Source organism: Thalassophryne amazonica, chromosome 6 (assembly GCF_902500255.1).
Source record: "Thalassophryne amazonica chromosome 6, fThaAma1.1, whole genome shotgun sequence".
NCBI lineage: Eukaryota > Metazoa > Chordata > Actinopteri > Batrachoidiformes > Batrachoididae > Thalassophryne > Thalassophryne amazonica.
The window spans coordinates 128370822-128393945 of record NC_047108.1 but is presented as its reverse complement, the minus strand read 5'-3'; the positions used below and the strand labels follow the sequence as shown (position 1 = coordinate 128393945).

The window sequence follows — 23124 nt, the reverse complement described above, 5'->3', positions numbered from 1 at the left end:
CAAAACTACACTTGACATGATTGCACCAACTGTGTTGAAACCGCGCTCCCCCAAATCACAGTCACCTTGGTTCAATGATTACCTGCGTGACCTCAAGCATAAAGCAAGAGGTCTAGAACGGAAATGGCATTGTTCAAAATTAGAAGTATTTCACCTTGCGTGGCGTGATGCTATCTTAGACTATAAGCATGCATTATTGGCTACAAAGCGGACTTACTACTCTGAATTGATCAACCAAAACAACCATAAATCAAAGTCCTTGTTCGACACAGTGGCAACACTTATTCATGGACAACCACCTGTACTTCGCTCTCCTTTTACAGCACAAGATTTCCCGGATTACTTTGAGAAGAAAATAGAAGACATCAGGTTAAACATATCCCAGCATGCCTTAACCCAGCCACTACACCCTGCTATTGAGGTGGGCGCCACTACTGAGGTATTACCTAGATTTACAGAATTTGATAGTATCTCACTAGACATGCTGACAAAACTTGTAACGTCAACAAAAAGCACAACCTGTTTATTTGATCCTATACCAACAAAACTGTTTAAGGACCTGTGGCCCACTCTTGGGCCGACTGTGCTGGAAATTATTAATCTTTCTTTAACTTCTGGATCTGTTCCTAAATGTTTCAAATCTGCAGTGATTAAACCATTACTTAAGAAACCTAATCTTGACCCTAGTGTATTGACAAACTACCGATATCAAATCTATCATTTTTCTCTAAAATTCTGGAAAAAGTGGTGTCACGGCAGCTCGTACACTATCTTACTGAGAATAATCTCTTTGAGCCACTGCAGTCTGCTTTTAGAAAATATCATTCCACAGAGACGGCTCTCAATAAAGTGGTGAATGATCTTCTGCTTACAATGGATTCGGACACCACTACGGTTCTGTTGCTGTTAGATCTCAGTGCTGCGTTTGATACAGTGGATCATCATATTCTACTTGACAGGCTGGAAAATCATTTTGGGATTACTGGGAGTGCCTTTGCATGGCTGACGTCATACTTGACCAGTCATTCTCACTGTGTTTTGTACAGTAACACTACCTCTAACCTTAGTGACATGAAATTTGGGGTTCCACAGGGGTCTGTCTTGGGCCCCCTGCTTTTCTCCCTTTATATAGCACCCCTTGGGCACATATTGTGTCATTTTGGGATTACCTTTCACTGCTATGCAGATGATACTCAGTTATACATGCCGATAACTGCTGGTAATCTTGTTCACATAAAATCCTTAGAAGATTGCCTTGCAGCAGTGAGAAGTTGGATGTCTAGAAACTTCCTGCTTTAAACTCTGATAAGACTGAAATGATGGTTCTTGGTCCAGTGAGACATCGGCATCAATTTGACCAGTTAACGCTCAGCCTCGACTCGTGTGTCATACATCACACTGACAAAGTGAGGAACCTTGGGGTAATTTTTGATCCTTCATTGTCCTTTGGCCTCCACATTAGAAATATTACGAGGACTGCTTTCTTCCACCTGTGAAATATAGCGAAGATTCATCCCATCCTGTCTACGGCTGATGCTGAGACCCTGATCCATGCATTTATCTCTTCTAGATTGGACTAGATTTGATATCGTCCCTACCTCCTTTTTTAAAAAGGTCTTCCATTCTGTTGGCCCGGTTGTCTTATTGATAATAAATAGATCACTGCTTTCCGGCTATGTCCCTCAGTATTTTAAACAGGCAGTTATTCACCCTCTTTTAAAAAAGCCTAATACTGATCCTTCACTCCTTCAAAATTTTAGACCAATTTCAAAGTTGCCTTTTATTTCCAAAGTCTTAGAGAAAGTGGTGGCCAAACAGCTTAATTAGGTTTTAGCTGAACATAATATTCTTGATAAATTCCAGTCTGGGTTTCGCCACTTGCATTCTACAGAAACTGCCCTTCTCAGAGTTTCAAATGATATTTTAATGCGCAGAGATGCAGGTGAATATTTTGTGCTTGTCCTTTTGGATCTCTCTGCAGCTTTTGACACGGTGGATCATGGAGTCTTAGTTGAGAGACTAAGGACTTGGGTGGGCATTTCTGCGTCTGCTCTGGACTGGTTTTTGTCTTATCTTTCACACAGGACTTTCGCTGTTGCTGCTGGTAAATTTATGTCCTCCTCTGCCATGATATCCTGTGGTGTGCCTCAGGGTTCTGTTCTGGGACCTATATTGTTTGCTCTATATTTGCTCCCACTTGGTCATGTCTTGAGTAGTTTTAAAGATGTCTCCTACCACTGTTATGCAGATGACATCCAGCTGTACATCTCATTCACTCCTCAAATGGTCTCTAGGGTATCTGCTCTTCAGAACTGTGTTGAGGTTATTGGTGACTGGATGGCGGCCAACTATTTGTCCTTAAATATAGCAAAGACTGAGGTCCTTGTTTGTGCCCCTGACGTGTTTGTTCCCACTGTGGTTGGGAATCTTGGTTCTCTGGCCCATTTTGTTCGCTCAGCAGTGAGGAACTTGGGATGTTACGTTCGATAATTTTATTCACTTTATATATGCTTCCCTTAGGCAGTATTATTAGACGGTATTGCTTAAATTTTCATTGTTACGCAGATGATACCCAGCTTTATCTATCCATGAAGCCAGAGGACACACACCAATTAGCTAAACTGCAGGATTGTCTTACAGACATAAAGACATGGATGACCTCTAATTTCCTGCTTTTAAACTCAGATAAAACTGAAGTTATTGTACTTGGCCCCACAAATCTTAGAAACATGGTGTCTAACCAGATCCTTACTCTGGATGGCATTACCCTGACCTCTAGTAATACTGTGAGAAATCTTGGAGTCATTTTTGATCAGGATATGTCATTCAAAGCGCATATTAAACAAATATGTAGGACTGCTTTTTTGCATTTACGCAATATCTCTAAAATCAGAAAGGTCTTGTCTCAGAGTGATGCTGAAAAACTAATTCATGCATTTATTTCCTCTAGGCTGGACTATTGTAATTCATTATTATCAGGTTGTCCTAAAAGTTCCCTAAAAAGCCTTCAGTTAATTCAAAATGCTGCAGCTAGAGTGCTGACGGGGACTAGAAGGAGAGAGCATATCTCACCCATATTGGCCTCTCTTCATTGGCTTCCTGTTAATTCTAGAATAGAATTTAAAATTCTTCTTCTTACTTATAAGGTTTTGAATAATCAGGTCCCATCTTATCTTAGGGACCTCGTAGTACCATATCACCCCAATAGAGCGCTTCGCTCTCAGACTGCAGGCTTACTTGTAGTTCCTAGGGTTTGTAAGAGTAGAATGGGAGGCAGAGCCTTCAGCTTTCAGGCTCCTCTCCTGTGGAACCAGCTCCCAATTCAGATCAGGGAGACAGACACCCTCTCTACTTTTAAGATTAGGCTTAAAACTTTCCTTTTCGCTAAAGCTTATAGTTAGGGCTGGATCAGGTGACCCTGAACCATCCCTTAGTTATGCTGCTATAGACGTAGACTGCTGGGGGGTTCCCATGATGCACTGTTTCTTTCTCTTTTTGCTCTGTATGCACCACTCTGCATTTAATCATTAGTGATCGATCTCTGCTCCCCTCCACAGCATGTCTTTTTCCTGGTTCTCTCCCTCAGCCCCAACCAGTCCCAGCAGAAGACTGCCCCTCCCTGAGCCTGGTTCTGCTGGAGGTTTCTTCCTGTTAAAAGGGAGTTTTTCCTTCCCACTGTAGCCAAGTGCTTGCTCACAGGGGGTCGTTTTGACCGTTGGGGTTTTACATAATTATTGTATGGCCTTGCCTTACGATATAAAGCGCCTTGGGGCAACTGTTTGTTGTGATTTGGCGCTATATAAAAAAAAAAATTGATTGAATTGAATTGATTGATCACTCCCTCAATTTTGACGCGTATGTTACCCGCCTGGCACAGTCTTGTTTTTTCCATTTGCGCAATATTGCCCGTCTGCGCAGCATTGTGTCTCGGGCGGAGATGGAGATGATCATTCATGCATTTGTGTCATCACGTTTGGATTACTGTAGCTCTCTATTTTTTAGCCTTAGCAAGTCCTCTTTGGACCGCTTACAAACGGTTCAGAATGCGGCTGCGAGGCTGCTGACGAGGTCATCAAAGAGGTCACATATAACCCCAATCCTCTCCTCCTTGCACTGGCTCCCCATCCATTTCAGACTCCAATTTAAAATTCTAGTACTGACTTTTAGAGCTCTGCATGGTCAAATGCCATCTTATATCACCGAGCTATTACATCCATATGTGACAAGTAGGTCTCTGAGGTCTTCGGACCTGGGACTATTGGTTGTGCCTAGGACAAGACTGAAGACCAGGGGAGACTGTGCTTTCGAGGTGGTGGCACCTAAAATGTGGAATGCACTGCCTTTGGACCTACGCTCCGTGGACTCTGTTGAAACATTTAAAGTGAAGCTAAAGACCCTTTTGTATAGGCTGGCTTTACCTAGTTTTTATGGTTTTATGGTTCTGCTGTTTTTAATTTCTCTGTTCTTATGTGAAGCACTTTGTGATTTCTATCTTGAAAGGTGCTATATAAATAAACCTTACTTACTTACTTACTTACTACTGCAATGTTCTATTTTCTGGTTTACCACAGCCCAGCATTAGGGCTCTCCAATTGGTTCAAAATGCTGCAGCCAGACTTTTGACACGAAGCAGAAAGTTTGACCACATTACACCCATTTAGGCGTCTCTTCACTGGCTTCCTGTCCCAGTGAGATCAGATTTTAAGGTTCTGCTACTAACCTATAAAATTGTTCGCGGACTGGCACCTCCCTACCTAGCTGACCTAATTAAACCTTACGTACCGGCCCGGGCTTTACGTTCTCAGGGTGCAAGACTACTTTGTGTCCCTAAGGTGAATAAGAAGTCTGCGGGTCACAGAGCTTTCTCTTTTCGTGTCCCTGTTCTGTGGAATGATCTCCCTGCGGAGAGATTCTGTGGAGATTTTCAAGTCCAGACTTAAGACGCACTTATTTTCCCTTTCATATGACTAGCATACTGGTACAGTTTTGTTTTACGCTTTTTACTCTTTTAATTCATTTTATTAGTAATTGGAGCGTGCTGCAGCCTCAACTTTACCTAAATCGTGGGCCTTTTAGTGAAGTTTAGGGCTAGTGGCCGGTGATCACCTTAGTACTTCTCTGTTTTCTTGTTGTTTAATGCTGACAAATTATACTGTATTTTTTGTCTTTCATGCCTTCACGGCATGTCTTTTTCCTGGTTTTTTCCCTCAGCCCCAACCAGTCTCAGCAGAAGACTGCCCCTCCCTGAGCCTGGTTCTGCTGGAGGTTTCTTCCTGTTAAAAGGGAGTTTTTCCTTCCCACTGTTGCCAAGTGCTTGCTCATAGGGGGTCGTTTTGACCGTTGGGGTTTTTCATAATTATTGTATGGCCTTGCCTTACAATATGGAGCGCCTTGGGGCAACTGTTTGTTGTGATTTGGCGCTATATAAGAAAAAAGTTGAAGTTGAAGTTGATTCTGTTTTCTCTCTGTTTAAGGTGCAGCTCCATCCAGAGATGGGTGTGGTATTTGTGTTGGAGACCCTCCTGTCCTGTGCACCAACCTCATTTCCTGTATATTTGTTTTGTGAATTGTTCTGTAATTTATGTCTGTATCATGGCCAAGGCAGAGGGTCACCCCTTTGAGTCTGGTCTGCTTGAGGTTTCTTCCTCAGAGGGAGTTTTTCCTTACCACTGTTGCTCTGGGGGTTAGTAAGATTAGACCTTACCTGTGTGAAGCACCTTGAGGCAACTCTGTTGTGATTTGGCGCTATATAAATGAAAATAAATTTAAATTGAAAAATTGAAATATTATACAGGTCCATTTCTGGACTTTTCTTTAATGTTTAGTGACACATCTGATGTCATTTTTGGCTACAAGTTTGAATTTGTCATTTTAAGATATCTGGAGAGAGACCTTTGTCAGCGTGCTGAAAAGATGCAGCTGTGGTTTTGCTGAATCTTGTTCCTGCGGGTGATTGGGAAGGTTTTATGTCTTTGCAGACCACGACAAGGTGAAGAGGAGCAAGAGTCAGCTGAAGGCCAGGGACAACGTTCGAGTGCTGATCTGCATCGAATCGCTCTGCCACAGATACACGTGAGTATTCTGGAAGATTATGAAGCCACAAAGACACTTCACCATGTGACCCAGTGTCATTGGTCCAATATTCACCTGGACTCTTGCATATAGATTTGAAACTTCTGTCCACCCAGCGGCAGTGAGCCATCTCTGAATGTCACCATTATTGCTCTTACAGCAGCTTTAACGACATATTTTTTTAGTGCAGTGGTGTATGGTTACATAATTATGAAGAAACTCCAAACTGTGTCTGTTTGTTGATGCTCCACTGTGTGATTGCATGCCATTAATTTTAGCACACAGCACTTTGCAACCATAAGTTTGCATGCACTTTGGTCTAAAACTTTCAAATACAGTTTTGTCTGACTGCACATATTTCATTTTACCAAATGATAAAATTAATAAGAATGTCAACTTTACTTCCATATAAAAGTATTGACAACTGTAAGTTGTACTTGTGAAGAGAAATGGCTGTCTGTCCATCCATCCGTCCCTGTGTATGGCAAAAACCTTCCATGTTTTAAAACTCAAGAACTTTGAAACTCAAAATTAAAATTTTTATACCTTAATAGGGGAATGTCAAAGATTTAGCTGAAAAAAAAATGCATTTCTCACATTTAGATGCCTTTTAACTGAATTTTGGGTTTCCAGTAGGATATGTACAGAAGCCCTGAAATGCTCACATCACCCACTAGATGGCAACAAATGCAGCTCAAATGTGTAGCAAGGACTTGACTGTTTATTCATTTTGTTTATTCATTTATTCATTCTGTATAATCTCATTCTGCTTACAAGTTCATTTTGATTATACTTTACTTTCAGATTTTTTATTTTTAGCAAAGCTTTAAAATATTCTGACGATGGATTCCTGGAGAACTCGTCTCTCAGCCCAAATCTCCACATGGAACCCAACCCTGTGTGACCTCTTATATTGGAATCATGTGGTTCTCGCTTTGTCTTTTATGGCTGAAACACATGCTGGTCAATTATATTCCTTCTGACCACCAAAAAGTGCTAATTAAAAAAAAAAGATCTCCAAACTTCATTAATATGAGCACAAGCACACTTTGCATTCTTGACATTCTTTGACAGGTTTGTTTTTACCATGTGATATTTTATGAGTGTTTAATGCCGCATTAAGTTTCAGGTGAATTTATGGGCTGCTAAAGGTGTTGCCTGCTTTTCTTTCTCTTTTTTTGTGGAACCAGTGTGGCATTTCCTGTGTCAAGCAGGTTTTTTTAATTTTTTTAAGGAAATGTCCCCTCATTTTGAGCCGTTGCTGTTGCCTCACAATTCTTTACAGACTCACTTTTGACATGTCAGGCAGCACGTTTTACAAAACGACAGTTTGTGCTGTGGACATCAGGGAAAAATAAAATGCACTCTATAAACTGTTACTGTGTTCTACTCAATTTCTTTTTGTGAAACATTTTTACACTTTTAAAACACTGATTAAATTAAAAAGCTGTGAAATCATTTAAATATACTTGATGATCTTAGTAAATCCAAGTAAAAATATTAAGTATATTAGTCATTTCCAATTGGGACATGTCTATCTCGGCTTTCAGTGCTTACCAGTCGAGTGAGTATAAGAGAACTTGTGGAGAGCTGGACATGTCCCAACTTGTCCTCTAACACTCCGAAACGGAGGTGTTCCTTTGTCTTGCTTCATCAGCGAATCAGTCTTTACGCGCGAAGCCTCCGTGCGGCTTTCCATGACAAAATCTCTTGTTAAAAGTGAAATCTGCCGGAAAATGGCTGATGTCCAGCTCTTGTGATAACCAGAGAAAGTGCACTTGATGGTTTCATATCCACAGCGCCATCCGTTTAGAAATGATCCAGTGGTTTGTGCCGCGTCGTCGCAGCTCGGAGCGCGGCGTGCCGAGCGTCCTTAAAGGGGTCCTTAAAGCTGTACTAACAGTCCTTATTCTCTGTGAAGCCCGTAAAATTTTCACCGAAAGCCAGATAAATTTTTCGAATGGTTTCCAGGTGCCAGTCTCTAACAGCTTATGAAAAAATTCTGATGGAAAAAAAGTCCTTTTCATTCTGCCATTTCCAGACAATGAAAATCCGACGAGGGGGCGGGACCACTCCTTCCCAAGGAGTGCTCACAGGCAAATGACGTAACCGACAGGCGTGGAAAAACTCACGCATGCGCACGAGGGTTCAAGCATGTCTGACGTAAAAACATATGAATGAAATCCATATAGTTTTTGAAAAAATAAAAAGGACCTATACTTTATTGACAGACCTTGTATATATATATATATACACACACACACATATATACACATACACACACATATATATATATATACACATACACACACACATATATATATATATATATATATACATATATATATATATATATATATATATATATATATATATATATATATAATTTGCAGCAGTTCTACCATATTATTATGCATAAAGACATCCCCTTTATAAAATAGTGTTTTGTTTTTGGATACATTAAGGGTAAAACTAAGTGGCAAGTGAAGTCAGTTTTTCCTATCAAAAATTAATTTAGCGGATGTCAGTGTTTTTGTATTTATTTCTCACAACAGAGGAAAGGTGGCCAAAAAAAAAAAAAAAACACTTGTTCTTAGATCGAAGACGACCCCGTCCAACTGATGAGTATGTGTTATGTCTTCTCCAGACTATCAGCTATTTGATAACATGACTCATGTGTGTCCCATGCACTGGGCCACAGTGAATCAGTCTAGAAAGTGATTTACTAAGCCCCAGTAACAAGTGGATGACAAATATTACTTATTGAAGCTTATACATTTATTTTCCATGAATTATTTCTATAATTCATGGAAAATAAACGTTTTATTTATAATAGTTTCTAAAGGACTTATATCACTATATAAGACATTCACACATCATATAGCTGGTTTGCTGGATTATAGTCAGGGATGCACATAACTGGTACTCATGGTGCTTGTGCATGCTAAAAACAAATAATGCACAGCAGAAAACACAAAGGAAGCACTTCATAGGAGGAACGCAGTGAGAGATTGTAGGAAAAGTGCTTCCTTTTGTCTGCTGTGATTTTTAGCACACATGAGCACCATGAGTACCAGTTATGTGCACCCCTGATTATAGTTTGTATATGCATCAGCATGTATTTAATAATTTTGAAGAAATCTTTATAATCATGTGTTTTTTCCTTTATATTTTAAGTTGATTCACTGTGCCCTGTGAATTAGTGAATCAAAAATTTTAAAATCAGTTTTGAACACCTGTAAATTACACTTTGGGAGACATAAATAACACAGCCTTATAAACAATAACTTGCTGTATTAAATCCACAATAGAATGACCTAAACCTGTGCATAATGTGTTTATGATGCCACAAAGCAACATTTCTGATCCACTGTTCCCCAGCTTCCCCTAAATCCAACTCAAACAATCAATTGAATGTGTTGCAGAGATTTTATTCAGTTAGTATGGCTGTTTCTTACTGTGATATATACAAAGCCACTGAATTACTTTTTAGAATGTAGATAAAATAAATAAATAAAATCCAGTGTGGAAAGTTTATGCATTCTTTCCAGCATTTCAAAATTTGTATTTACATAGTCAGTGAACGTTGCTGAAATAAATGGCCCTCTTAAGCCCCCCCCGGACTGTGCACAGCTCATCGGCTTCCCTCTTAGTGCTGTGCAATGAGAGGAACGTATAAATAATATTATTATGATGGGTTACTTTCCCCAAAAGGGTGATTTGCTCCTGTGTTTTTGCCAAAGCCTCAGAGAGTTTCAGTCTCTCGCAGATGACGTGAAGCAAAGCTCACAGAGTCACAGACAGCATGATTGATTTGCCATTAAAATTAAACTTTTTCAACTTAACCTGAGCTGGTGGTCACAATGTGTGGCTAAAAGGCTGCAGTGATGTAAAAGCCATCAGACTGTCTGAGAGGGCTTCACTTAAAAACAACAAAAATGACTAAAAGCATTTTAACACCTCTTTAAAGTGGAATGCTAATGTATTTTTACACATTCACTCATCTTCAATCTCTTACTCCAGTTAAGAGTCATGGGGACACTAATATATTTTTAATTTGACTAAAATATTACTCATAACAAACAACATCCAGTGAGCATGATTTATTAGAAAAAGAATAAATAATTGTACACGACATACCAGTGGTGGATTATGTCTGCACGTGCATGCCTGTAATTTTGAGGTTTCTGGAGTCCCACTTCACGCCTCGATGACGCATCTCCTTGAAATCTGGCACACAGCTTTATGTCTATGTTGGCTACTCCATAATTAATTTTTATTATGATCTAACTAAAATTATTGGAGTTATTGGTGTAAAAAACAAAACAAAACAAAAAAACCCCAATACGTTTTGACTTTTTCCAGTGAGTTTAGAGAAGTCCAGTTTACACCAGAGTCAATAATAATAATAATAATAATAATTGAAATTTGAATTCTATTTATTTATTTGGCACACAGATGAACAATAACAAAGACAATAACAAAAACTCAGAAAAAGAACAATGTAACATTGAACCCATGTGGCCGAAAGGGTGAAGGCAGGAGTGAGGCTTATAATACCCCTGATACCATTAAAAAGGAAAGAATGTATACATACATACATACACACACACACACACACATAATAACAATACCAAAGAAATGTGCATGAACAATATAACTTAATCAATGCAATTAAAATTCAACTTAATAATAATAATAAAAACATATAGAAAAGATAAAGGCAATAAATACCTGGACCCTGATGGCTGCGCCCAGTAGTGAGGTAGCAAAGCAAAACAGTTGTTCATTTTGCAATAAAAGCATGGAATTTGGCACAACTGATGTTTATTTTCAGATATGGAGCCATCCTGGAGCTGACCTCGAATGAGCTACAGGGGTCGATAAAGAATTACATAGGTGTCAAAATTTAAAAATGCTCCAATCATGTTGAAAACTACACCACACTATTTGTCTGATCATAAAGATTCCAAAAAAGGTATAGTTTGGACTATCTATGACTGAATGTTCTGGAGTTATGGGGTAAAAACAGCAAGAATTGTCACAAAGGTCAGTTTCAATTTGTACAGGGGTCAAATGTTAAAGTTGCTCCAGTTTTTGTAAAAAGTGATGCAAATTATTGGTTGAAATAAAAGGATTAATAAATGGAATAGTTTTGACTGTGTTGAATGTTTGATCTCCAAAATAAAAGGTCAAACAAGGTCGACATCCTTTGGATTCTATGACATGTGACATATGTTACCTCGTAACCCGATAACTACACATGACAGATGGTGCAAACTATTCCTTTTTAAAATGCTATTAACTCAACCAATAATTTGTATCACTTGATTGGAGCATTTTTAAATTTTGACCCTTGTGTAATTATTTATTGACCCTTGTAGCTCAGAGGTCAACTCCAAAGGGTCCATATCTGAAAATAAACAGTTAATGATTAGTCAGTTAATGATTCCTTCTTTATGTTCTCCAATGCCATATACCAACACAGTGCAGAGTAGCTACCTAAACTCTGTGAGTGAGATAGATTATCTCGTCAATAGTTTTATATCCTCATTGAGGACAACTTTGGATGCTGTAGCTCCTCTGAAAAAGAGAGCCTTAAATCAGAAGTGCCTGACTCCGTGGTATAACTCACAAACTCGCAGCTTAAAAGCAGATAACCCGTAATTTGGAGAGGAAATGGCGTCTCACTAATTTAGAAGATCTTCACTTAGCCTGGAAAAAGAGTCTGTTGCTCTATAAAAAAGCCCTCCATAAAGCTAGGACATCTTACTACTCATCACTAATTGAAGAAAATAAGAACAACCCCAGGTTTCTTTTCAGCGCTGTAGCCAGGCTGACAAAGAGTCAGAGCTCTATTGAGCCGAGTATTCCTTTAACTTTAACTAGTAATGACTTCATGACTTTCTTTGCTAATAAAATTTTAACTATTAGAGAAAAAATTACTCATAACCATCCCAAAGACATATCGTTCTCTTTGGCTGCTTTCAGTGATGCCGGTATTTGGTTAGACTCTTTCTCTCTGATTGTTCTGTCTGAGTTATTTTCATTAGTTACTTCCTCCAAACCATCAACATGTTTATTAGACCCCATTCCTACCAGGCTGCTCAAGGAAGCCCTACCATTAATTAATGCTTCGATCTTAAATATGATCAATCTGTCTTTATTAGTTGGCTATGTACCACATGCTTTTAAGGTGGCAGTAATTAAACCATTACTTAAAAAGCCATCACTTGACCCAGCTATCTTAGCTAATTATAGGCCAATCTCCAACCTTCCTTTTCTCTCACAAATTCTTGAAAGGGTAGTTGTAAAACAGCTAACTGATCATCTGCAGAGGAATGGTCTATTTGAAGAGTTTCAGTCAGGTTTTAGAATTCATCATAGTACAGAAACAGCATTAGTGAAGGTTACAAATGATCTTCTTATGGCCTCAGACAGTGGACTCATCTCTGTGCTTGTTCTGTTAGACCTCAGTGCTGCTTTTGATACTGTTGACCATAAAATTTTATTACAGAGATTAGAGCATGCCATAGGTATTAAAGGCACTGCGCTGCGGTGGTTTGAATCATATTTATCTAATAGATTACAATTTGTTCATGTAAATGGGGAATCTTCTTCACAGACTAAGGTTAATTATGGAGTTCCTCAAGGTTCTGTGCTAGGACCAATTTTATTCACTTTATACATGCTTCCCTTAGGCAGTATTATTAGACGGTATTGCTTAAATTTTCATTGTTACGCAGATGATACCCAGCTTTATCTATCCATGAAGCCAGAGGACACACACCAATTAGCTAAACTGCAGGATTGTCTTACAGACATAAAGACATGGATGACCTCTAATTTCCTGCTTTTAAACTCAGATAAAACTGAAGTTGTTGTACTTGGCCCCACAAATCTTAGAAACATGGTGTCTAACCAGATCCTTACTCTGGATGGCATTACCCTGACCTCTAGTAATACTGTGAGAAATCTTGGAGTCATTGTTGATCAGGATATGTCCTTCAATGCGCATATTAAGCAAATATGTAGGACTGCTTTTTTGCATTTACGCAATATCTCTAAAATTAGAAAGGTCTTGTCTCAGAGTGATGCTGAAAAACTAATTCATGCATTTATTTCCTCTAGGCTGGACTATTGCAATTCATTATTATCAGGTTGTCCTAAAAGTTCCCTAAAAAGCCTTCAGTTAATTCAAAATGCTGCAGCTAGAGTACTGACAGGGACTAGAAGGAGAGAGCATATCTCACCCATATTGGCCTCTCTTCATTGGCTTCCTGTTAATTCTAGAATAGAATTTAAAATTCTTCTTCTTACTTATAAGGTTTTGAATAATCAGGTCCCATCTTATCTTAGGGACCTCATAGTACCATATCACCCCAATAGAGCGCTTCGCTCTCAGACTGCAGGCTTACTTGTAGTTCCTAGGGTTTGTAAGAGTAGAATGGGAGGCAGAGCCTTCAGCTTTCAGGCTCCTCTCCTGTGGAACCAGCTCCCAATTCAGATCAGGGAGACAGACACCCTCTCTACTTTTAAGATTAGGCTTAAAACTTTCCTTTTTGCTAAAGCTTATAGTTAGGGCTGGATCAGGTGACCCTGAACCATCCCTTAGTTATGCTGCTATAGACTTAGACTGCTGGGGGGTTCCCATGATGCACTGAGTGTTTCTTTCTCTTTTTGCTCTGTATGCACCACTCTGCATTTAATCATTAGTGATTGATCTCTGCTCTCTTCCACAGCATGTCTTTTTCCTGGTTCTCTCCCTCAGCCCCAACCAGTCCCAGCAGAAGACTGCCCCTCCCTGAGCCTGGTTCTGCTGGAGGTTTCTTCCTGTTAAAAGGGAGTTTTTCCTTCCCACTGTAGCCAAGTGCTTGCTCATAGGGGGTCGTTTTGACCGTTGGGGTTTTTACATCATTATTGTATGGCCTTGTCTTACAATATAAAGCGCCTTGGGGCAACTGTTTGTTGTGATTTGGCGCTATATAAATAAAATTGATTTGATTTTGATTTAATTTAGAATATGTCTACCAAATTCCATGCTTTTATCACAAAAAGAACAATTTTAATGAAAAATTTAGCTAAGCTGAACCACTACAGGAAGTCTGAAAGCCTGGACCTTAAACTTGATCCAGGATAGATCCAAACCCAGACACTCTAATTCCTCACAAGAATTCTCCAAGCTGGTTTTAAAATTGTGCCTTTGCAGCCCAGTCTCACATTTTTTTTCTTCCGTGCCCCATCACGAAAAGTGCCCAGTTTTTGTGACAGTTTTTTTATTTTGCTATTTTTAATTTTCCCCCTCTCCTAACTTTGACCATAACCATAGCATGTGTGTACCCTCCCCAAACATTAACCATAACTCCCCCAGATCTTTCCCTTTCACCCCACATTTTGTGCCCCCCAGTCACAAAATGAATTTGTGCCCCATTTTCATACCCATATATTAATGTACTTTTCATAACTCAGTCCCACGAACATCCATGAAATTGGGTCGGCCTTTGGTGTGGAGAAATGTTTGTATCACACTGAGTTGAGAATGCAGCTATGTCCCTTGTTGACTTAGTGGGTGGGGCGGCAGGGGCACCCTGTGTGCCTGCACCCTTGTAACACTTCAGGTCCCCCATGGGTGGTGCATGCCTGCTGCAGTTGGTGGGTGATCTGACGTGGTACTATTCTGAGTTCAGTGTGCATTTAAAAAGTCTGCAGTTACTGATGAAAACAAAATACTGGATTCCAAAGTTGTTGTTTTTTTAATTTCGCAGTTCACTGGAGATGATTGTCGGATTAGAAAGCAACAGCAAGATATTCACGGTCAGCGTACACGGCCTGCTGGAGCTGCAGGTGAGTGTTGCTGGAAGAGATACACGCGAAAGAAAATGCTTCTACTTTTGTAGACACTGTCACATGATGCTTCCACGTTATCCTCTGCAGGCTGGCCAGTACACGTCCATATTCGTGGATAATGCAGCCAGCGCTTCCATTACGATACAGAACGGGTCAGATTTCATGGGCATGCTGCTCGGCGTATAGCCTCCTACCCTGTCCCATGAGCAGGGCAGCATCCATGTCATCCACTACAGCTGTTTCTGTTTGTTTGTTTGTTTGTTTTTAAACGGACTGCTTATGAGCACTGTCAGTCACCTAATACAGGGCGGCTTGAAGAAGGACAGACGGGTGGCACTGAACTTGACTGCATGTCAGATGGTGAAAGGACAGTGTGTAGAGCTCAAGGACTGAGCTTGTTTTTCACGGAGCACTGCCACTTCCTCCGGGATCTTTAACGCCCGATGCGTCAGCAAGCACAATAATCTAAAATTAAAGCAGTGAATACATCTATTACACTATACGGTCATGATTGTATTAAACCTTGTTGAAACAATATTTGTATTACACCAAATATAATTTTTTTGTTATATTTTCTGCATTGATGTTGGAATTGTTGTCCAACACAAGACCAGCAGTTTTGCGTGTGCGTATGTGTGTGTGATTTTTTTGTATATTGATATGATTGTCATTCTTGTGTATTGTGTGCACATTTATTTTTTATCATTTAAATCTCACATTTATATATTAAATATGATGCATAAACTCTATGAGTACACTGGACAATGGAAATATACTCAGTCAAAAATACTATTTTATGGTTTATTATGATTTTATCTTTGCCAAGGAAGCCACACTGGAAGGATTATTCCAAATCTAATGACCTAAATTTCATGAAATCCGTTTAAAAAGTAAAAAAAAAAAAAAAAAAAAAAAAAAAAAAAAAACCGACAAAAAAAAAGAGACAAAAAAAAAAAAAAAACACGACAAAAAGAAAAAAAAGAAAAGAAAATGAAAAACAAAAAGAAAATGTAACTCAGAAGTGGGCCATAAATAAAGAAAATTAAATGGGCATAACCAATTTTGAAATAATTTCAAACAATTCCAAGATTTGATGCTTTGGACCTTGGCAGTGGCATGCACGTGAGAGAGTGCTGTTCTTATTTAAAACTGTTTTATTCTGATTTTGACATATTTGTAATTTATCATAACTGATACTCCAGTAACATTGGAAAGCCGTACATTTTGATAAAGGTATTTATGTTTGAGCTGTAACCACAGTTTGTGTTGAGATATTTCAATCTAGAGTTACTTTATATTCCCATGGACAAATTATTGCAACAATAAAGATATATCATTATTCCATGCTGTAATTTGAATTAAACTTCCCATTTCTTCTCTTGATGGTGATGCATATTCATTTAAATGCCAAACAAGAACATTATTATCGCTTAAAGCGACAGTGTGTAGGATTCAGTGCCATCTAGTGGTGAGGTTTCACATTGCATTATGTCATTGTCAGTTGTGATTTTGGTTTCTTTCATGTTTCTGCATCTTTGTTGACGGGGAGGTCATGCTCCCTTGTGTTTCCTTGTAATATGCAAGTACGAGGTCTATTAGAAAAGAAACCGACAGTTTTATTTTTTTTAAAAACTATATGGATTTGAATCCCCCGTAGAGACGGTGCCTGCTCCCAGACTACCAATAACCAGCAAAAATCTATTTAAGCATAAAAATTCAAAAAGAAAAAATAATATAACACCTTCAACTGCACCACAGACTAAAACAGTTAAATGTGGTCTATTAAACATTAGGTCTCTCTCTTCTAAGTCCCTGTTGGTAAATGATATAATAATTGATCAACATATTGATTTATTCTGCCTATATAAAAAAAAAATTGATTGATTGATTGATTGATTGAATCACGTGTGATTACATCAGCCAAGCTTGAACCCTCGTGCGCATGCGAGAGTTTTTTCACGCCTGTTGGTGATGTCATTCGCCTGTGAGCACGCCTTGTGGAAGGAGTGGTCCAGCCCCCTCGTTGGAGTTTCATTGTCTGAGAAGTTGCTGAGAGACTGGTGCTGTGCTTGATCAAAATTTTTTCAAAAGCTGTGAGGCACATCCGAGTGGACATCATTCGAGAAATTCAGCTGGTTTTCGGTGTAAATTTTAACGGCTGATGAGAGATTTTGGATTGTTTCTATCGCTGTAAGGACTTCCCATGGAGCAGGACGTCGCGCAGCGCTCCGAGGCGACGTCATCATCCTGTTTCAAGCTGAAAACCTCCAAATTTAAGCCTCTGTTGACCCAGGATGTCGTGAGAGAACAGAGAACTTTCAGAAGAGGTCGGAATCAGCAGTTTATCCAGACATTCCACTGTTAAAGGAGATTTTTTTAATGAAAGATGTGCAGATGGATTGGCGCATCGGCTCACAGCCGGTGCGTTGCGCCCGCCACAGGAAAAACACCTCCGTGTTGATAACCATTTGTAAAATCCAGGCGGCTTTTGGTGGCTTTCAGTTGAGTGAGTATCTGAGAAATTGTTTAACAGCAGGGCATGTTCCAACTTGTCCTTAAGGCTTCCAACAGAGGTGTTTTTCCTGTGGCGGGCGCGCCGTGCCGGCTGCGAGCCGACGCTGCAATCCGTCCGCACATCTTTCATTAAAAAAAATCTCCTTTAACAGTGGAATGTCTGGATAAACTGCTGATTCCGAGTTCTTCTGAAAGTTCTCTGTTCTCTCACGACATCCTGGGTCAACAGAGGCTTAAATTTGGAGGTTTTCAGCTTGAAACAGGATGATGACGTCGCCTCGGAGTGCTGCGCGATGTCCTGCTCCGTGGGAAGTCCTTACAGCGATAGAAACAATCCAAAATCTCTCATCAGCCAATAAAATTTTCACCGAAAACCAGCTGAATTTCTCGAATGATGTCCACTCAGATGTGCCTCACAGCTTTTGAAAAAATTTTGATCAAGCACAGCGCCAGTCTCTCAGCAACTTCTCAGACAATGAAAATCCGACAAGGGGGCTGGACCACTCCTTCCACAAGGCGTGCTCACAGGCGAATGATGTCACCGACAGGCGTGAAAAAACTCTCGCATGCCCACGAGGGTTCAAGCTTGGCTGATGTAATCACACGTGATTCAAATCCATATGGTTTTTGAAAAAAAAAATAAGGTCGGATACTCTTCTCACAGACCTCGTACACTCATTTCACAGAAATGAGGGCTCTTAAGTGTGTCCCATTTGGGCTACTGTACCAACACGGAGACCTTCATGAGGAGGCCCAGTCCTCTGTAATTATGAAGGGTGGATTGTATATGATGTTGTTGCAGGTAATTACACTATAATGAACAGATGCTATGAATACTATATTACATTTCTGCATCAATCATCCCAATCACTCACACACACACACACACACACACACACACACACACACACACACACACACACACACACACACACTGTAGTTTTAACATTGTACTAATTTACTCTATTTTCTTGACCTATAGCATATTTATGGAAGCTTTCTTTCAAGTACAACAAAAGTCAATCAACTTTCAATCAACTTTTTTCTTGTATAGCGCCAAATCACAACAAACAGTTGCCCCAAGGCGCTCCACATTGCAAGGCAAGGCCATACAATAATTATGAAACACAGTCTACGTCTAAAGCAACATAACCAAGGGATGGTCCAGGGTCACCCGATCCAGCCCTAACTATAAGCCTTAGCGAAAAGGAAAGTTTTAAGCCTAATCTTAAAAGTAGAGAGGGTATCTGTCTCCCTGATCTGAATTGGGAGCTGGTTCCACAGGAGAGGAGCCTGAAAGCTGAAGGCTCTGCCTCCCATTCTACTCTTACAAACCCTAGGAACTACAAGTAAGCCCGCAGTCTGAGAGCGAAGCGCTCTAATGGGGTAATATGTGTAAAACTTTTACACATATGTGTATGTGTAAAAGTGTATAGTTATCTCTTGCAACATTTGAATTACCAATGATCAAAAATACCTTAAATACCTTTGGAAACACTGGCAAACAGTCAAAGTGGTGAGTGTGGTTAACAAACTCAAAATATTACTGGAATACAGTTGGAAATTAAGTGCTCTGAATCTTGTATCCAGGAAGCTACAAAATTAATACACTTTGCCCAGCCTTTTCCTTTTTGTGCATTTTATATTCTTCATAGGAAACCTGTAAGTTTGTATGGGCACTATTCAGGAGCAAAATCTTTAATACTACTGCATTATTTCTTGGGTGGTCTCACATGGTACTATTGTGGTTCAGGTGGCTGACCAGCCAGTAGACTGGTTTTAGCATTAGTGCATGAATAGCTAATAACAGAGGCTTCTCATGGCAGCATTGCTGAGATGCCAAGTGTCACATAGTGTAACCAAGGACCAACCACAAGAATGTTGCACCCATGTGCCGTTATACTGTAGCACACCTTTCACACAGTAATCATTTGTTTAAGGAAAAGCAAGACACTGAGTTGTGACCCAAGTATGTACATTTACATGTGAAATTATCTCAGTGTACAGGCACTGTCATTCATCTATATTAGTGTTTGTTGTAATCAGGTAATTTGACAATCATGGAACATTAATTTTATGTCTCAATATAAAGAATTTACAGTGGAATGAGGCTGAGCCAATCTAACCAATGAACAAATAATGGTTTGATGCTTTTTCCATTGTCTAAAAGACAATTTCTGTCCTTACTGAACATAAAGTTACTCTCCGTCATCCCTGCAGTTTCAGAATTTATTTTACAGCATACCTAAAACAAAAACTATATGCAATCTGATTCTACCACTTTTGCTGTATAAGAGAATAGTGACTTTCATTTCCTGAAGACACAATGTTGTTCTGAATCAGATAATGTGACCACTATAAAATTTTAATTTGGCCACAGTGCAAAGAATTTGCAAGCGTTTGCGGGTGAACTGACCTCACCAGTGATTTAATAATGGTTTAATGCTTTTTCCATTGTCTAAAGGCAAAGAGATATATGTATTTATTGAACATAAATTACTCTCCACAGTTTTAGAATTTCTTTCACAACCTGCCCAAAAAAGTATCTGCATTTGTTTTTGTTTCATAAGGCCTCTACTGGTGGTTGGCTCTCACTGCGGTATTGTATCACTTCCTGTTCCGGAGCACAGCGGTGTTTTTCTGTATCTGTTAGCTGTTTAATCTGCGCAGTTAGATTGATCTAGTTATCTAGATTACGATTTGTTTCCCAGTGTAATCTTTACGTGCCTTAACTAAAGCACTCCTTCTGCTGAATCACCTCTAAATTATTTACACATTATTCACTTTGCGTGTTTTTAGGAATCCGCTAGCTTAGCGTAGCTACTAGCTCTTAGCCGATTTAGCATGGCGGCTTCTCCTGTCTCTCCCGCACTTTTCTGCTCTGGGTGTGAAATGTTTAGTTATTCCTCGGCCTCCTTTAGCAGTAATGGTACTTGTAATAAGTGTAGCTTATTCGTAGCTTTGGAGGCCAGGCTGGGTGAATTGGAGACTCGGCTCCGCACCGTGGAAAATTCTACAGCTAGTCAGGCCCCTGTAGTCGGTGCGGACCAAGGTAGCTTAGCCGCCGTTAGTTACCCCCTGGCAGATCCCGAGCAGCCGGGAAAGCAGGCCGACTGGGTGACTGTGAGGAGGAAGCGTAGCCCTAAACAGAAGCCCCGTGTACACCGCCAACCCGTTCACATCTCTAACCGTTTTTCCCCACTCAACGACACACCCGCCGAGGATCAAACTCTGGTTATTGGCGACTCTGTTTTGCGAAATGTGAAGTTAGCGACACCAGCAACCATAGTCAATTGTCTTCCGGGGGCCAGAGCAGGCGACATTGAAGGAAATTTGAAACTGCTGGCTAAGGCTAAGCGTAAATTTGGTAAGATTGTAATTCACGTCGGCAGTAATGACACCCGGTTACGCCAATCGGAGGTCACTAAAATTAACATTAAATCGGTGTGTAACTTTGCAAAAACAATGTCGGACTCTGTAGTTTTCTCTGGGCCCCTCCCAATCGGACCGGGAGTGACATGTTTAGCCGCATGTTCTCCTTGAATTGCTGGCTGTCTGAGTGGTGTCCAAAAAATGAGGTGGGCTTCATAGATAATTGGCAAAGCTTCTGGGGAAAACCTAGTCTTGTTAGGAGAGACGGCATCCATCCCACTTTGGATGGAGCAGCTCTCATTTCTAGAAATCTGGCCAATTTTCTTAAATCCTCCAAACCGTGACTATCCAGGGTTGGGACCAGGAAGCAGAGTTGTAGTCTTACACACCTCTCTGCAGCTTCTCTCCCCCTGCCATCCCCTCATTACCCCATCCCCGTAGAGACGGTGCCTGCTCCCAGACTACCAATAACCAGCAAAAATCTATTTAAGCATAAAAATTCAAAAAGAAAAAATAATATAGCACCTTCAACTGCACCACAGACTAAAACAGTTAAATGTGGTCTATTAAACATTAGGTCTCTCTCTTCTAAGTCCCTGTTGGTAAATGATATAATAATTGATCAACATATTGATTTATTCTGCCTTACAGAAACCTGGTTACAGCAGGATGAATATGTTAGTTTAAATGAGTCAACACCCCCGAGTCACACTAACTGTCAGAATGCTCAAACCACGGGTCGAGGAGGAGGATTAGCAGCAATCTTCTACTCCAGCTTATTAATTAATCAAAAACCCAGACAGAGCTTTAATTCATTTGAAAGCTTGACTCTTAGTCTTGTCCATCCAAATTGGAAGTCCCAAAAACCAGTTTTATTTGTTATTATCTATCGTCCACCTGGTCGTTACTGTGAGTTTCTCTGTGAATTTTCAGACCTTTTGTCTGACTTAGTGCTTAGCTCAGATAAGATAATTATAGTGGGCGATTTTAACATCCACACAGATGCTGAGAATGACAGCCTCAACACTGCATTTAATCTATTATTAGACTCTATTGGCTTTGCTCAAAAAGTAAATGAGTCCACCCACCACTTTAATCATATCTTAGAGCTTGTTCTGACTTATGGTATGGAAATAGAAGACTTAACAGTATTCCCTGAAAACTCCCTTTTGTCTGATCATTTTTTAATAACATTTACATTTACTCTGATGGACTACCCAGCAGTGGGGAATAAGTTTCATTACACTAGAAGTCTTTCAGAAAGCGCTGTAACTAGGTTTAAGGATATGATTCCTTCTTTATGTTCTCTAATGCCATATACCAACACAGTGCAGAGTAGCTACCTAAACTCTGTAAGTGAGATAGAGTATCTCGTCAATAGTTTTACATCCTCATTGAAGACAACTTTGGATGCTGTAGCTCCTCTAAAAAAGAGAGCTTTAAATCAGAAGTGCCTGACTCCGTGGTATAACTCACAAACTCGTAGCTTAAAGCAGATAACCCGTAAGTTGGAGAGGAAATGGCGTCTCATTAATTTAGAAGATCTTCACTTAGCCTGGAAAAAGAGTCTGTTGCTCTATAAAAAAGCCCTCCGTAAAGCTAGGACATCTTTCTACTCATCACTAATTGAAGAAAATAAGAACAACCCCAGGTTTCTTTTCAGCACTGTAGCCAGGCTGACAAAGAGTCAGAGCTCTATTGAGCTGAGTATTCCATTAACTTTAACTAGTAATGACTTCATGACTTTCTTTGCTAACAAAATTTTAACTATTAGAGAAAAAATTACTCATAACCATCCCAAAGACGTATCGTTATCTTTGGCTGCTTTCAGTGATGCCGGTATTTGGTTGGACTCTTTCTCTCCGATTGTTCTGTCTGAGTTATTTTCATTGGTTACTTCATCTGAACCATCAACATGTTTATTAGACCCCATTCCTACCAAGCTGCTCAAGGAAGCCCTACCATTATTTAATGCTTCGATCTTAAATATGATCAATCTATCTTTGTTAGTTGGCTATGTACCACAGGCTTTTAAGGTGGCAGTAATTAAACCATTACTTAAAAAGCCATCACTTGACCCAGCTATCTTAGCTAATTATAGGCCAATCTCCAACCTTCTTTTTCTCTCAAAAATTCTTGAAAGGGTAGTTGTAAAACAGCTAACTGATCATCTGCAGAGGAATGGTCTATTTGAAGAGTTTCAGTCAGGTTTTAGAATTCATCATAGTACAGAAACAGCATTAGTGAAGGTTACAAATGATCTTCTTATGGCCTCGGACAGTGGACTCATCTCTGTGCTTGTTCTGTTAGACCTCAGTG

The 23124-nt window shown here is 39.8% G+C and overlaps 1 protein-coding gene across 1 annotated transcript in view; it reads left to right on the top strand.

The window, feature by feature from the left end:
* The window catches only part of c1qtnf12 (C1q and TNF related 12), a 112344-nt gene extending 96086 nt beyond the window's left edge, over positions 1-16258 (top strand). Inside the window, exons 6-8 of the mRNA XM_034173430.1 lie at positions 5979-6072; positions 14838-14916; positions 15007-16258. Coding sequence (XP_034029321.1) covers positions 5979-6072; positions 14838-14916; positions 15007-15105 — 272 coding nt within the window. The 3' untranslated portion in view covers positions 15106-16258. The remainder of the gene's footprint in view (positions 1-5978; positions 6073-14837; positions 14917-15006) is intronic.
* Positions 16259-23124: the final 6866 nt, after the last annotated feature.